This window comes from Artemia franciscana, chromosome 2 (genome assembly GCF_032884065.1).
Source record: "Artemia franciscana chromosome 2, ASM3288406v1, whole genome shotgun sequence".
Lineage (NCBI taxonomy): Eukaryota > Metazoa > Arthropoda > Branchiopoda > Anostraca > Artemiidae > Artemia > Artemia franciscana.
Genome location: NC_088864.1, coordinates 52,447,318 through 52,462,371, shown reverse-complemented (window position 1 = coordinate 52,462,371; position 15,054 = coordinate 52,447,318). Strand labels below are relative to the sequence as shown.

Sequence of the window (15,054 nt, the reverse complement as noted above, 5' to 3'; positions counted from 1 at the left end):
CGTTCTCTGGCTATCATAAACTACATCCTTCAATCCTTCAAGGATACAGATTTTTGGACGATTTATCCTTCCTACTGAAATATGTACTCGAAGGAGACTTTGCTGTGCCGAAATTTGACCCTAACATCACGAGTATCTTCTGTACCAAATGTGAACTGGCAAATCTTACTCTCAATGGAATGAAGTGCAAGGTAATGAGGCTCAACCCTTTAAAAACCGATTTCCAAGAGCCAGTACCCCTCTTCCAGTCTGAGAAAAGTGAAAAGATACTGGGTGTTACTTTCTCAACTAATTGGAGATTCAACAGCCATGTAAATCAGCCAGTCTGCAAAGGCTATGCTGCCCTGTAATCGCTGGTTACAATAAAAAGGTTCGGTTTTAAGGGGAAGCCAATGAAACTGACCTACATGATGCGGGTTCTACCTGTACTAGAATACCCGTGTCCTGTTTGAGGCCCAAGCATCCAGTTAAGCTCCAGGCTAAACCAAGATATTGAGGTCATATAAACGTGCTTGTAAAATTACAATGAGAGAAATCTATACTTCCTTCGAAAAGAGCCTTGAATTACTGGACTTGAGTCACTTCACAACCCCCGCCAAAATCTTATAATCAAGTTTGGACAATACATTCTAAAAAGCTCAAAACACTGATGTACCTTTCCTCCAAATGCACCCCGAATACACTCACCAGAAGACAGAACAAGTTGGAATTGCGTTTGTGCAATTTGTATGTACCTTGTAAACAGCCCAGTTTTAGTGCTATGTTGAGTGTATTAATAAATATATCTATGTCTATAATGGGATGTTACCATATATTTAATTTTACCTAGCCTGTGTTCTGCATAACAACCTAGCAGCCTAGGACTTGAATTGAAACCGAAATATTAATTAGAAACAGTAAAATTAGGCTTATTTTGAAAGGTTTGTTGGGTAGTATCGCATTATCAGTGGTACTGGTAGTCCTTAATTTCAATTAAACCAATGTTCAAATGCTTGACAGGAACTATCTATATATATAAAAATAAGTTGTTTGTTTGTCTGTCTGTCGACTGACGTCATTATAAGGATTGAGCTGTATGTCGTCATGAAGTTATTTGTCGCAGAATCATTAATATAATTACACAATTTAAATAAAAGCGCTAGGCGCATTGTACCTGCCTACTTAAACGTTTTACATTGGGCCAAAGGTGGATATAACAGTTTAGCCATACCAAACTTTCTGATATCGTTTCTCTGGCTATCATAAACTACATCCTTCAATCCTTCAAGGATACAGATTTTTGGACGATTTATCCTTCCTACTGAAATATGTACTCGAAGGAGACTTTGCTGTGCCGAAATTTGACCCTAACATCACGAGTATCTTCTGTACCAAATGTGAACTGGCAAATCTTACTCTCAAGGAATGAAGTGCAAGGTAATGAGGCTCAACCCTTTAAAAACCGATTTCCAAGAGCCAGTACCCCTCTTCCAGTCTGAGAAAAGTAAAAAGATACTGGGTGTTACTTCTCAACTAATTGGAGATTCAACAGCCATGTAAATCAGCCAGTCTGCAAAGGCTATGCTGCCCTGTAATCGCTGGTTACAATAAAAAGGTTCGGTTTCAAGGGGAAGCAATGAAACTGGCCTACATGACGCAGGTTCTACCTGTACTAGAATACCCGTGTCCTGTTTGAGGCCCAAGCATCCAGTTATGCTCCAGGCTAAACCAAGATATTGAGGTCATACAACCGTGCTTGTAAAATTACAATGAGAGAAATCTATACTTCCTTCGAAAAGAGCCTTGAATTACTGGGACTTGAGTCACTTCACAACCCCCGCCAAAATCTTATAATCAAGTTGGACAATACATTCTAAAAAGCTCAAAACACTGATGTACCTTTCCTCCAAATGCACCCCGAATACACTCACCAGAAGACAGAACAAGTTGGAATTGCGTTTGTGCAATTTGTATGTACCTTGTAAACAGCCCAGTTTTAGTGCTATGTTGAGTGTATTAATAAATATATCTATGTCTATAATGGATGTTACCATATATTTAATTTTACCTAGCCTGTGTTCTGCATAACAACCTAGCAGCCTAGGACTTGAATTGAAACCGAAATATTAATTAGAAACAGTAAAATTAGGCTTATTTTGAAAGGTTTGTTGGGTAGTATCGCATTATCAGTGGTACTGGTAGTCCTTAATTTCAATTAAACCAATGTTCAAATGCTTGACAGGAACTATCTATATATATAAAAATAAGTTGTTTGTTTGTCTGTCTGTCGACTGACGTCATTATAAGGATTGAGCTGTATGTCGTCATGAAGTTATTTGTCGCAGAATCATTAATATAATTACACAATTTAAAATAAAAGCGCTAGGCGCCTTTATATTGTACCTGCCTACTTAAACGTTTTACATTGGGCCAAAGGTGGATATAACAGTTTAGCCATACCAAACTTTCTGATATCGTTTCCCTGGCTATCATAAACTACATCCTTCAATCCTTCAAGGATACAAATTTTTGGACGATTTATCCTTCCTACTGAAATATGTACTCGAAGGGGACTTTGCTGTGCCGAAATTTGACCCTAACATCACGAGTATCTTCTGTACCAAATGTGAACTGGCAAATCTTACTCTCAATGGAATGAAGTGCAAGGTAATGAGGCTCAACCCTTTAAAAACCGATTTCCAAGAGCCAGTACCCCTCTTCCAGTCTGAGAAAAGTGAAAAGATACTGGGTGTTACTTTCTCAACTAATTGGAGATTCAACAGCCATGTAAATCAGCCAGTCTGCAAAGGCTATGCTGCCCTGTAATCGCTGGTTACAATAAAAAGGTTCGGTTTTAAGGGGAAGCCAATGAAACTGACCTACATGATGCGGGTTCTACCTGTACTAGAATACCCGTGTCCTGTTTGAGGCCCAAGCATCCAGTTAAGCTCCAGGCTAAACCAAGATATTGAGGTCATATAAACGTGCTTGTAAAATTACAATGAGAGAAATCTATACTTCCTTCGAAAAGACCCTTAAATTACTGGGACTTGAGTCACTTCACAACCCCCGCCAAAATCTTATAATCAAGTTTGGACAATACATTTTAAAAAGCTCAAAACACTGATGTACCTTTCCTCCAAATGCACCCCGAATACACTCACCAGAAGACAGAACAAGTTGGGATCAGTTTATTGCCACACAACGCGGTATCAGCATTCGTTTGTTCCCCTTTTCATGGGTCTGTTTAACAGCATAAAGTAATTGTAGTTTGCGTTTGTGCAATTTGTATGTACCTTGTAAACAGCCCAGTTTTAGTGCTATGTTGAGTGTATTAATAAATATATCTATGTCTATAATAGGGATGTTAGCATATATTTAATTTTACCTAGCCTGTGTTCTGCATAACAACCTAGCAGCCTAGGACTTGAATTGAAACCGAAATATTAATTAGAAACAGTAAAAATTAGGCTTATTTTGAAAGGTTTGTTGGGTAGCATCGCATTATCAGTGGTGCTGGTAGTCCTTAATTTCAATTAAACCAATGTTCAAATGCTTGACAGGAACTATCTATATATATAAAAATAAGTTGTTTGTTTGTCTGTCTGTCGACTGACGTCATTATAAGGATTGAGCTGTATGTCGTCATGAAGTTATTTGTCGTCATGTTTGTTATGACGAGGCTTAGTATATGACGTCATTATAAATATTTAAGAAGATCGTTCAAAGAGAAATTTTTAATTGTAAAATCACTGAAGAACCTAAAATGGGCAACAGCCAAGGAAGCTGCTCAAAGAGTCTATGCCAAAAGACTTGCAGCTGATAGAGAAAGTAAGAAAAGAAAGCGTGCCGAGGATTTCTTTTCTCACAGGTGGGACACAGGGACACAACTACAATGGCGCGTAACTAATATGGCGCAAAAAAAGCTAAAAAAAGGAAAAACCTAAAAAGAAAAAAACTTAAAAAAGGAAAAAATAAAAAAGGTAAAAAACTAAAAAGAAAAAAAAAACCCGAGACACAAATGACGACCGGGACACAGGGAATATAAATGACGACTGGGGCAAAGGGACACAACTACAACGGGGACGCCGGGGGAGGGGGGCAGAGGGGGATATATAAATGACGACGGGGACACAGGGAATGTTCGATTAGCAATCACCATCAACAAAGCTCAAGGGCAATCATTAGAATAATGAGGTATAGATCTGAATACGGATTGTTTTTTCCATGGACAATTATATATTGCATGTTCAAGAGTCGGTAAACCTGACAATCTATTTATATGCAGAGACAATGGGACAGAAAAGAATGTTATATATTCGCAAGTTTTATGTAGTTAAAAACATATATATCTATCTATATTCACAGGTGGGACACAGGGACACAACTACAATGGCGCGTAACTAATATGGCGCGAAACGACTTACGCGCGCGGGCAGGCTTGGGGGGGTGTGGGCGAAGCGCCCCCACCAACTAGGTGTTGGGGTGGCACGAAGCGCCACCCCAACAGCTAGTAGATTTATAAAATAGGAAATCATTAAGAATGACTCAAACTGTTAACATATATATTTCTGTTAAGAAACAACAAACCAAAGATATACCTTAACCGTTAACTTTCTGGATTGCACTTAATAACTATACAGTAACTTAATTATTAATTGTAAAAATTGCAAACAAAGCTTCTTTTTATCAATATTACCATAAGGTAAATCAGTTTGAACACCCTATTATGGATGAACACAAGAATAGGTTTGAAAATTAATGGTAATAAGACTGAGTTACCTAAACTATGAATAAATGAGGGCTAAGGGATGACGTTAGGGAGCAAGAAAATCAATAAAGTGGATAGCTTCACTTACCTGAGTAGTAATACTGGTAAAGGTGATGAAAGGTGCAAAGACGTAAAGATTACAATAGCCAAATCCCATGATGTTTTTTTATTTTTTCACTGGTGAAATAGGATTAGAAAAATAAATCTCAAAACTAAAATCGAGTTATATAATGTTTAAAGATTGAGTTATATAGTTAAAAAGCTTTCCTAAAGTTTTTTGGTACATTTACACAAAAAAGTATCTTGGGTCATGCACAGGCACCACCATAGGCTATGGAGAAAATTTGTGGAAGTATTAGGCTCTTTTATTGCAGATATTAAGCTACACTTAGTGCTGTAATATGTATTAATAATTGTATAATGTATTATCATTGTAAATTATTTTAACATTGTATATGTATATTAATGGTATGTATATGTATGGATACATGTATATAATGCAAGCCAGGCTCATTGGTTTAAATTGTCATATCAGCCAGTTGTGTTTGAATTATAAATATGGAAGCTCCAATATGACATCATTAGATGGAGTTGAATACAGCTTGCCATTGAACCCAGTGAAAAAAGCCAGATGGCTATTTAAACTGTTTGACCCTTGATCCTGACAGAAAAGCTGGATGGCTGAAATTTGACATGGAACACCTTTCGCCCTGAAAGGCTCTGACGAAATCAAGTGGGCACAGTGGGTATCCTGGCCATGAGTGCATTAAACAAACATTGAGTTATATAAGATATTTTCCAGAAAAACTGTCCATAGACAGTTATAAGTACTAGTTTGAGATTATATATCAAACAACAGAGCTTTATGAAAATGTGGTTTGTTTCCATTTTCTATAGCTATAATGGAAGCTAGGGTACATATTACAGAGGTAAGGTGATTATTACCCAAGATTTTGTTTTTTGGTTGTCTATCTCTGGCCAAACAAAAAGTAGGTCATTCACAAGTGGCACAGGAAGTCACAACTTTATATTTTAACTTACCACCTGTGCAATATGTCTAGGAACCCTTGAATAAAGAGTTTCATCCCCTTATCACAGAATCACTGGATTCTTTATTGTTTCTAAGAACAGTCCCAGATGTATGTTAATTAGTTTTTATTCTCTTATTTTACCTGGGTCAGGAAATTTCACAATCTTTTTCTGCATTTCCAATTTTTTCCACATCAAACCTGCCCTTTCACAAGTATTTTTATATGCCTTAATTCAGCAAATAAACGCTTTGTGGGAATGGCATGTTCCTGCCAATTGCAGCCTGTGTGGACCAAGAGTTAAACAGCCTATAATCTTTAACACAAATCACAACATTTAGCAATTTTTCTTCCATGTCTTTTTCTTTGTTTTCAAATAGCAGTTTATGTAAGGATTAAATATTCTCATTCAATTGGAAACGCTAGAGTCTGCTAAATTTGACTTGAAATACTAGAGAGATTTAGTCTAATTTTTTCCTGCTTTATTGTTCTGTAACCCCAATCGTCATCATTCAAAACAAGCATTAAACAGCTCTAGGCCTCTTTTCACTTTATATCATTAAAAATAAAAATAAAACTTAGCAACACCAACATATTTGCTATTGAGAGTAGGGCAAATAACACTGACAATAACTGTTAAGTTGGCTCCAGTTTGAATCTAAGATACTCAGAAGACAGTTACTTTTTTTACTTACTGTAGTTTATCTAAAGCTGCCATTAGCTTAAATGGAGAGGTGAAAGGACCATGACACTCATATAATAACTTCTGAATTTGATCTGCAGCTGAGTATGTTACCAATGAATATGTTGAGCTACTTGACAGGGAGCCATAGTCCTTTTCATCATAAGATCCACCATTAAAAAATCTGTAAGATACAAGCAGATTTTATATGTAGCTTCCAAATTAATATGATATCAACTTTTTCTAATTTGTCCTGCTAAATATAAATTTCATAGTTTTGTTATGATGAATCATGCAAGCCTACTCCCACAAGAAATTAACATCAGTCCTGTTTTCAAAAGGATGGCAGTTGAGACAGTATGAGATAATACTTATTTTCAAAATACTGTCATTAGCTTAAATAGAACCAACAATGCTCATCAAATAAAAGAGAACAAAAATAACAGAAATCACTAAAACAGTAGATATATGTTTAAAATGTTGAACTCACTTTCATCTTTCAATCTTATTAAAACAATCATTTTGTCAAGCAAAACAAGGATTCCCTAACTCAAAGTACATCAAAACCATAAATCCATCTCAACAAGCTTCTTGAAGGAGGTAGAAAATTAAAAATGGATTCATCCTTCCTACCGCCAATTCACATCACCTGGTTTACACACTTTTTTTTAAATGAAAGCTTTTGTGATTTTAAGTTATTCCTCTAAGCATATGCAAGCAAAAAAAGGAAGACCATCGCTTCCAATACAGGTTCAGCCACAGAATGCTTTATTACACATCCTTTTTATTGAAGTAAAACCACCATTTTTCCACCTCAAAAGTTTCAGGCATTTTCTTTAAAATTTATCAATTATGTACATACACAAATTGAGCTCTACTCTAGTCTTAAAATAGAGCAGATAAAGAGAGTTTTCTCCAGCTAAACAAGATAAGATTTATATCTGAAACAGACAAGAACAGAAACATATTTTTGTTGAGCAAGTCAACTACAAACAAGTCCATATGGACAGACAGTTTTTATCTCTTGGAAAATGGCCATTGATTTGCAGGCAGTTTATGGATAAATTTTTAAATCCAGAATTATTTAATCAATTATGTTAATAACCCTGATGCTATGAAATAAAGTACCATTACAGTCTTTTTTTATATATTAGGACATTACATAATTAGGATACCAGGTCATTACACAATTTTATTTATTAAATAAGTTATTACATTTACAATACCTAGTCAATACATTACATAATTTTACCTGGTCATGAGGGTATAGACATAGTATGCAAGAAATATTTCTGAACATTTGAAAGAACTAAGTACTGATATCTAATCTACTCCTCAATTCAGATGAATAAAAGAAAGCAGATACTAGTTGTTGCAAAAAAAAAAAAAAAAAAAAAAAAAAAAAAAAAAAAAAAAAAAAAAAAAAAAAAAAAAAAACACATGAGTTTACTACAACAAGATTTGCAAGAATATTGACTTTAGTGCCTATTCTATTGTGAAGCATTCAGAACATAGACACAGGGAATACACAGGCCCTAGTCACTACTATTCCTATTTTGCCTCCAGGAGAATGCTGTGGTTTGCCTGTGGAGACAGAGGGTAAAATTCAAATATTTCATTTATTTGTTTTTTTTTCTTATCATTCATCATAAGAAGCAAACAGAAAAAAAACAAGGTTGTACTAACAGCCTTCTTGTTTTAATTTATCTTTTATTAAGCATCATTTTACCATGCAAAAACTGCAAATTTGTGCTACAATATGTTTGTACTGAAGATCTTTCTGTGGTAAAGTGCTGGAATATTGGGCTGGACACCAGGAGCCAGTAGGGGATGAGCTTATTTTTTTCAAAATAGATGGTGGTGTCAAGGTTAAAAAATACAGAAGAAGGCCTCTCAGCAATTTTTTTATATGGATCAACACAAACAGCAAAAAAAGTTCACATTTCCTCTGCTAGAAGGTGGTGAGACTCTGAGAAGGGCAAGAAAAGGTAATACTTGAGACCAGGTGACCATTTGAAAGAAACCTCAAAAACTACATTACCATACAAGAATCATGAAAACTTACTTATTTCATTCCTTTTGGGCTTTTATTGAATTTTATTCTTTCTTTTTTCATTGGTTCATTTGTTGTTGTTTTTTTTTACATTGACCTTCTATGTTTGTTTTGTTGTTTTTTTCTTTGGCACTTGCCTTGAATACAATATTTTGTTTTGCATTGAAAAAAAATTTAATTGTCCTCTCAAAATATTTGTTTTGTTTGTTTATTCAGTATTCTTGTTTAGCCTTAAAAGCCCCATTTCTGATTGTTTTCCTTTTTTACCTTATGGCAGGCCAATGTGGTTATTTCTGACATAAATGCATCAAATTTGGATTCAGGGTGCAATTCTGACTACAGAGGAAAGTTTATTTCTTAGCTACCTGAATAGCCTGTTAATATAAACCTTACCCAGTAATTCAATTTTTTTTTTTGCTTTCATTGAATTTTGTTGATTGATATGATGTATAATTTAAATGATGGTAAATATTTCATTGTTCATATTATTGAGCAACAAATAAATTGAACATACCACTAGATACTATTTTCAATTCTCTTTCTGAATACAGTAATTGCTTGCAAATTCAATTTTAAGCCCTTTTAGCATTCTTAAACATAATAATATCATTCTATATTTCTTGAATATAAAAATGGATTACAATATTTGTTTCAAACTTACTATTTCATTATAAATCCATTTTGCAAAAGTTGTAATAATTCACAAACATTGGTTTGTCAAAATGAAGTTCGTTAGAAAAAAAAAACCAAAAAAAATTCACAATGCTTGATTTTGGTTCTATTGGGCTGCTTCAAAACTGCCATATCTCCTATATGTCAAAAAACATCAAAGCTAACAGAAGAAACATGACAGACAGAAAAATGGAGAAATTATTTTGAAAATTTTGTCCAACTTAATTGAGATAAATTAATGCTTGTGGATTATTGAAAAAATCTATTTATAATCAAATAGTAAGTATAAAATCCATGGTTTAAACGTTTTTTATTCCCAAAAACTAGAATTTTTTGGTCATTTTCAAGGGTTCAAAAAGGGCTTAAATTTGAATTATTATATTTGTATAGAGCATAAAAAAAGACATCAAGCAGTATGTTTGGTTTATTCATAAGTCAATAATATCAACAGAAAAATGTTCACATAAATCATTTTCAAACAATTTTGAGGAAGAGGATTAAAATGCAACTTGATGCTTTTCTGAAGGTTCTTTGGTAAAATTCTAGTTTAATGACTTTTGGCTATCTTGGAAAGGGGTTAGGTTAGGAAAATGAAACTTTTAGAGATGGGTCTACAGCCTAAAGTATATCCTGGGAACATATTTTAAAAGTACCCACCTCTACTCCTTCTCCCTCTAGAAAGCCCTGAAATTTGCCTACAAGACAGGTCTATACCTATTGAAATTTTGACAAAACAACATTTTGCCTTAAATTTCAGTTACCAGTTGCTTTTTCTCTGCCTTTAGTTCCCAAATGCAATTTCTGTTATTTGAGTAGAATTCTGAGTAATATCTTTATGTTTTTTCAAAATTTAGGAAATGTATTTGTATATCTTTAAAACCTTGTAAATTGGGATTGAGCAAAGTTGTGAAGCTGAAAACAATGTTGTTGTGCTTCATTCAAGCAGAAGATCTATTTTGCAAGGTTTCACTTTTATAACACACATATTTTTAAAGGTCATCAAAGGTCAGGACCCTCTAGAGGGAGAGATGGGTAGGTACTTCAAAATACCTTCCCAAGACATATTTTAGCCTTTAGACCCATCCCTGAAAGTCTCTCTTATTTAACTAACCTAACCCCTTTCTGAGATAGCCAAAAGTCACTAAAATAGAACTTTACTGGTTCTTTTGTTGGTAAAATTCTAGTTTAGTTGCTTTCTGTAGTTCTCAAAATGCAATTTGTATTATTTTAGTAGAATTATAAGCCATATCATTAGGTTTTTCAAAATTTTGGAAATGTATATGTAACCTATCCCCTTTCCAAGATAGCAGGAAGTCACTAAATTAGAATTTTACCCTAGCCTCTTTCCAAGATAGCAAAAAGTAGTGGTAGTACAGGATGCTTTTAATAATTATTTCACTAATATTCCAAATGCTAACTCCTGTTCCTTCTCACAGTCAGTACACCCTAGCGAGAATCCCAGATCCATGTTTTTCTCTCCAACTGATTGCAAAGAGGTGCTTCAAGTTATCGAATCTCTCTCTAATAGTAGTACACCTGACTTCTTTGGCATAAGTAATAAGCTTCTTAGGACCATATCTTCCTATATTTGTGAACCCATTGTGCACATAGCAAACCTGTCTATGACCAATGGAGTCTTCCCAGAAATATTTAAATCAGCAATTGTTATCCCAATTCATAAAAAAGGCGATCTGTCTGAGATAAGCAATTATCGTCCAATCTCACTTCTCCTAGTTATATCTAAGGTGCTCAAGAGAATTATATTTTGACGTCTTTCTCCCTTTGTATTTGGGAATCATTCATCAGATTCATTGATTTCTCCTCATCAATATGGCTTCCATGCCAAATTTTCAACTGCTCATGCACTAATAGACACCACACAGTTTATATGTTCCCAACTTGACCTTAAAAATACTGTATTGGGCTTATTTCTGGATTTTTCAAAGGCCTTTGACATGGTTGATCACAGTGTTTTATTAAGTAAACTCAATAACCTAGGGATTTGCAGAGTTCCTTTCTCATGGTTCAGCTCTTATCTCTCCAGTAGAGTACAGAGTGTGAGACTGGGTGGGGTGACTTCACATCTCCTACCTGTCCAGAGGGGCGTCCCACAGGGCTCTGTTCTTGGTCCAATACTTTTTCTCCTTTATATTAATGATTTGATTATGGACCTGGGCCCATTAGTGCACCCAGTACTTTTTGCTGACAATAGCAACTTTTTCATCACCAGTCCTAATTTACCATCCATCATCACCTCTACTCAAACCCTTCTGAATAGAGTACAGGAGTGGTGTCTCGTTAACTGCATGACCATTAACAGCAAGAAAAGTCAGGTGGTATTATTTCAAACCCCTTACAAAAAAATGAAGTTCAGCCAGCACTTGGCCTAAAATATTCTACCAATCTCCTCCTGCAGGTCAAAGTTGCCAAGTTTCTTGGTTTCCACATAGACTCATGCCTATCATTTGCAACACATGTGTCCTATATCAGAGCCATAATTTTGCAACAGGTAAGTATAATTAATCATGTGAATTATTTTCTTCCTCCTGATATCCTTGTCACCCTTTATTATTCTTTATTTACCCATATATCTCATACTGTGGATCTGTAAGGGGTAATACTTATCCTTCAGTTACCAATAAATTAAAATCTGCTCAAAACCGTGCTGTCAAAGCAGTTTTTCGGTTGCCATGACTATATCCCACCAAGGACTTGTTCTCCAATTTTGGTATTATCCCTTTTGAACAAATCATCAAAAAATTAAATCTATCCCTTGCATACTCCACTTACCATAAAAATCTTCCTCCCCACTTATTATCTTATTTTAATAGTAATAATTCTGAAGGCCACTGTCTCCATTCATCCAACCATTCCTTCATTGTCCCCAGGTGTATCTCTAGTTCCGCCCAGCAATCCCCAATTTATAAATCTATAATTCAATGGAATTTAATACCCTCCAGTGTCGAGCTATCCACAAGTTTTTGGATGCTATATAACAATGTACTAAAATCTTGATATTATATTTCTCTAAATGTTTGTTCAATTTGCTTTAATTACCCTTGTTTTCTCTTTTCTTTTTTTTTCTCTCTCTTTTTCATTTACAATTTTTTTTTGTTTTGGTCCTTAACAAGTTTGCTTCTAGGATCTTTATTATTATTGTTGTTATGTGTTTTCTTTTCTTTTTGAATAAATAAAATTGAATTGGAAAGGGTTTAGGTTAGGAAAATGAAACTTTCAGGGATGGGTCCACAGGTCAGAGTATGTCCCGGGAAGGTATCTTAAAGTACCCACCTCCACTCCTTCTCCCTCTATAGGGCCCTGAAATTTGCCTACATGACAGGTCTATACCTATTGAAATTTTGACAAAACAAGGTTTTACCTTAATTTTTCAGTTACTTGTTGCTTTTTCTCTGCCTTTAGTTCTGAAAATGCAATTCCTGTTATTTGAGTAGAACTGTGAGCCATATCAATATTTTTTTTTCAAAATTAAGGAAATGTATTTGTATATCTTTAAAACCTTATAAAATGGAATTGAGCAGTTATGAACCTGAAAACAATTTTGTTGTACTTCATTCAAGCAGAAGATCTATTTTGCAAGCTTTCACTTTTATGACACACATTTTTAAAGGTCATAAAAGGTCAGGGCCCTCTAGAGGGAGAAGGAGTGGAGGAAGTTTCTTCAAAAGACCGTCCTTGAACATGCTTTAGTCTGTAGATTCATCTCTGAAAGTTTCATTTTCCTAAACCAAACCCTTTCTGAGATAGCAAGAAGTCAATTAACTAGAATTTTACAAAAGTAGCTAAACGAAAATTTTACCCTTTATGCATTTTAACCAAGTTTAGTGCTTAAAAACCCACCCCTTGAAAGTGGAAAATGTTAAAAGTTCTTAATTTCACATTTCAGTTCCTATATTTTAAAAGTTCCTAGTCAAATTATATATTTTGTCTAGGCTAGGCCTACTAAATTCTTTGACAAAAGGTAAAATTTTTTAGCAACATGACCATGAGAACTTCCTAGGCTACTTACTCAAGAGATGGGATCAAATAGCTTGATTTTAATTCAGCTAAATATGCACCAAGTGCAGGAGTTTTTTCAACAACCAAAACAACATCATTCAAAGATGCATTAGTAGCACATCCATCCAAAATAACTTGATTGTTCATCATGCTTCTGACTGACATTTTTCAAAAGAACTGCAAAGCTTTCAAAGAAACCAGAGCAATGTATATATCAAGGTCAGTTGACTTGTCAATATAATCTAGCTGTAAATCCTTTTTTTGAAGTTTCATTTAAAATTTGTCAATTGCTTCTTCTTCTTCTTATTCAGCAGACGGGCTTTTCAGTTGATACTATTTAGCCCTTTTCCTTTTGGCTCACTCTGTGAGATCGACAGAGCTATGGAGCTGGTTTGTCTTGTATGATTTGTATCTGCTCAGATTTCTTGAAGTATATCTTTTGATACCAGCAGTTGAATTATAAGAGAGTATATATTGATCTCTGTGCTCTGCGGGAGAGTATGGTCAGCAAGACTCTTGGCTGTTAGTGGAATTTTGTGGTGTTTGAAGCATTCTACCATTTTACGTCGCAGGGTATACTGTGCAGACGTCAGCATATTACATTCAAATAGGCAGTGATCTATTGTTTCATTCTTAAGATTACATGACCTGCAAAGGGGGGGACGAGGGAACTTCGCCACTTGAATTAGGAATCTGATATGAAAATGCCTGAAAATTTAGCCCATTTGAACCTGACCGAATCCTATGATAAATCTTGGAAAGGTGCTTACTTGGGAAAGGTGATGGGGTAGGATTCTTATTAATTATCAGTACCTCTGTAAATCTCCAGCGGTAAATATCTCTAATGGGGATTGGTCTCCCACTTGGCTGGTCAATATTTAAAGCATTTTTGGCTATTTCATCTGCCTTATGGTTACCTATTATACCTGAGTGGCTTGGAATATACTGTATATGAGTTAAAATACCTTTTGAAGCAAAAATATCAATAATCCTAAGACAAAGAAATGTGTCAATATCCATCTTATTTTGAGAAGCTGACGAAAGAAGCTCTAGGCTTGACAAAGAATCAGAATATATTATAATATTTTTAATATTAACTTTCATATAATCATTAACCATGAGGAAATCTAGTGCCATGATTATGGTGTTTAGCTCGGCAGACATTACAGATGAATTATCTTGTAATCTCTCTCCTAAAGCGATATTATGGGTTGGGAAGAAAGCTCCGCTTGCCACTTTCTCATTCATTTTGGACCCATCTACAAAAATTTGGAAATAGTTTTTATAAGCAACATTATTTAGTTCGGCAAATTTTTTCTGAATAAAAGAAATGGGGGTAAGTTCTTTGGTCCACTTTGAGAAGTCAGTCTTTATTATGGGGGTTGACCAACTCCAAGGGGGGGTTTGGGGGAATGTGGGTGCAATAGATTTTACTGGCACTGGGAACTTCTTCTGGATATTTGCATATTCATTTGCAACGCCTCTAAACATAGATGGATTTCTTAACCAGTTATGCAGGGTATGAGAATCATTGGCTTCAATTTTTGTAAGGTACTTAATTAGTAGAGATTTTGCTTTTGCTTCTCTCATTTTTATAATCTTCTTCTTATATTTATTAGCTACGGCGACAGGCTAAATTTTGGCGTCATGATTTCCCAAAATCTATTAAAATACCGAAAACCGTGAAATTCATCCAAAACCTGTGATAACATTTAGAGCTGGTTCAGACCTTCAAAATACAATTTACATTTAGCCCACTCTTCATTGATAGATTCTGGTCCCATCATTCTGATTATGGACCATTGAAAACAGTCATTTTCTGACAGAACTGTCAACAAATTATCGTCCTTCA

General features: G+C 34.8%; 1 protein-coding gene across 1 annotated transcript; it reads right to left on the bottom strand.

Moving 5' to 3' along the window:
- Positions 1-6,449: 6,449 nt before the first annotated feature.
- LOC136043502 (mediator of RNA polymerase II transcription subunit 25-like) lies at positions 6,450-14,296 on the bottom strand. Its single transcript, XM_065728421.1, has 2 exons — positions 13,213-14,296; positions 6,450-6,644 (listed from the first exon to the last, which is right to left on the bottom strand). Exons 1-2 carry the CDS (start codon positions 13,365-13,367, stop codon positions 6,470-6,472), a joined length of 330 nt encoding a protein of 109 aa, XP_065584493.1. The 5' UTR covers positions 13,368-14,296; the 3' UTR covers positions 6,450-6,469.
- Between the last annotated feature and the right edge of the window lie 758 nt (positions 14,297-15,054).

What these genes read in the sequence shown, in the direction of transcription:
- LOC136043502 (XM_065728421.1), bottom strand. Translation starts at nt 13,367, where the DNA reads ATGTCAGTCAGAAGCATGATGAACAATCAAGTTATTTTGGATGGATGT. An exon ending in TATTTGATCCCATCTCTTGA is followed by an intron (nt 6,645 to 13,212) that starts GTAAGTAGCCTA and finishes TGTATCTTACAG; the next exon opens with ATTTTTTAATGGTGGATCTT.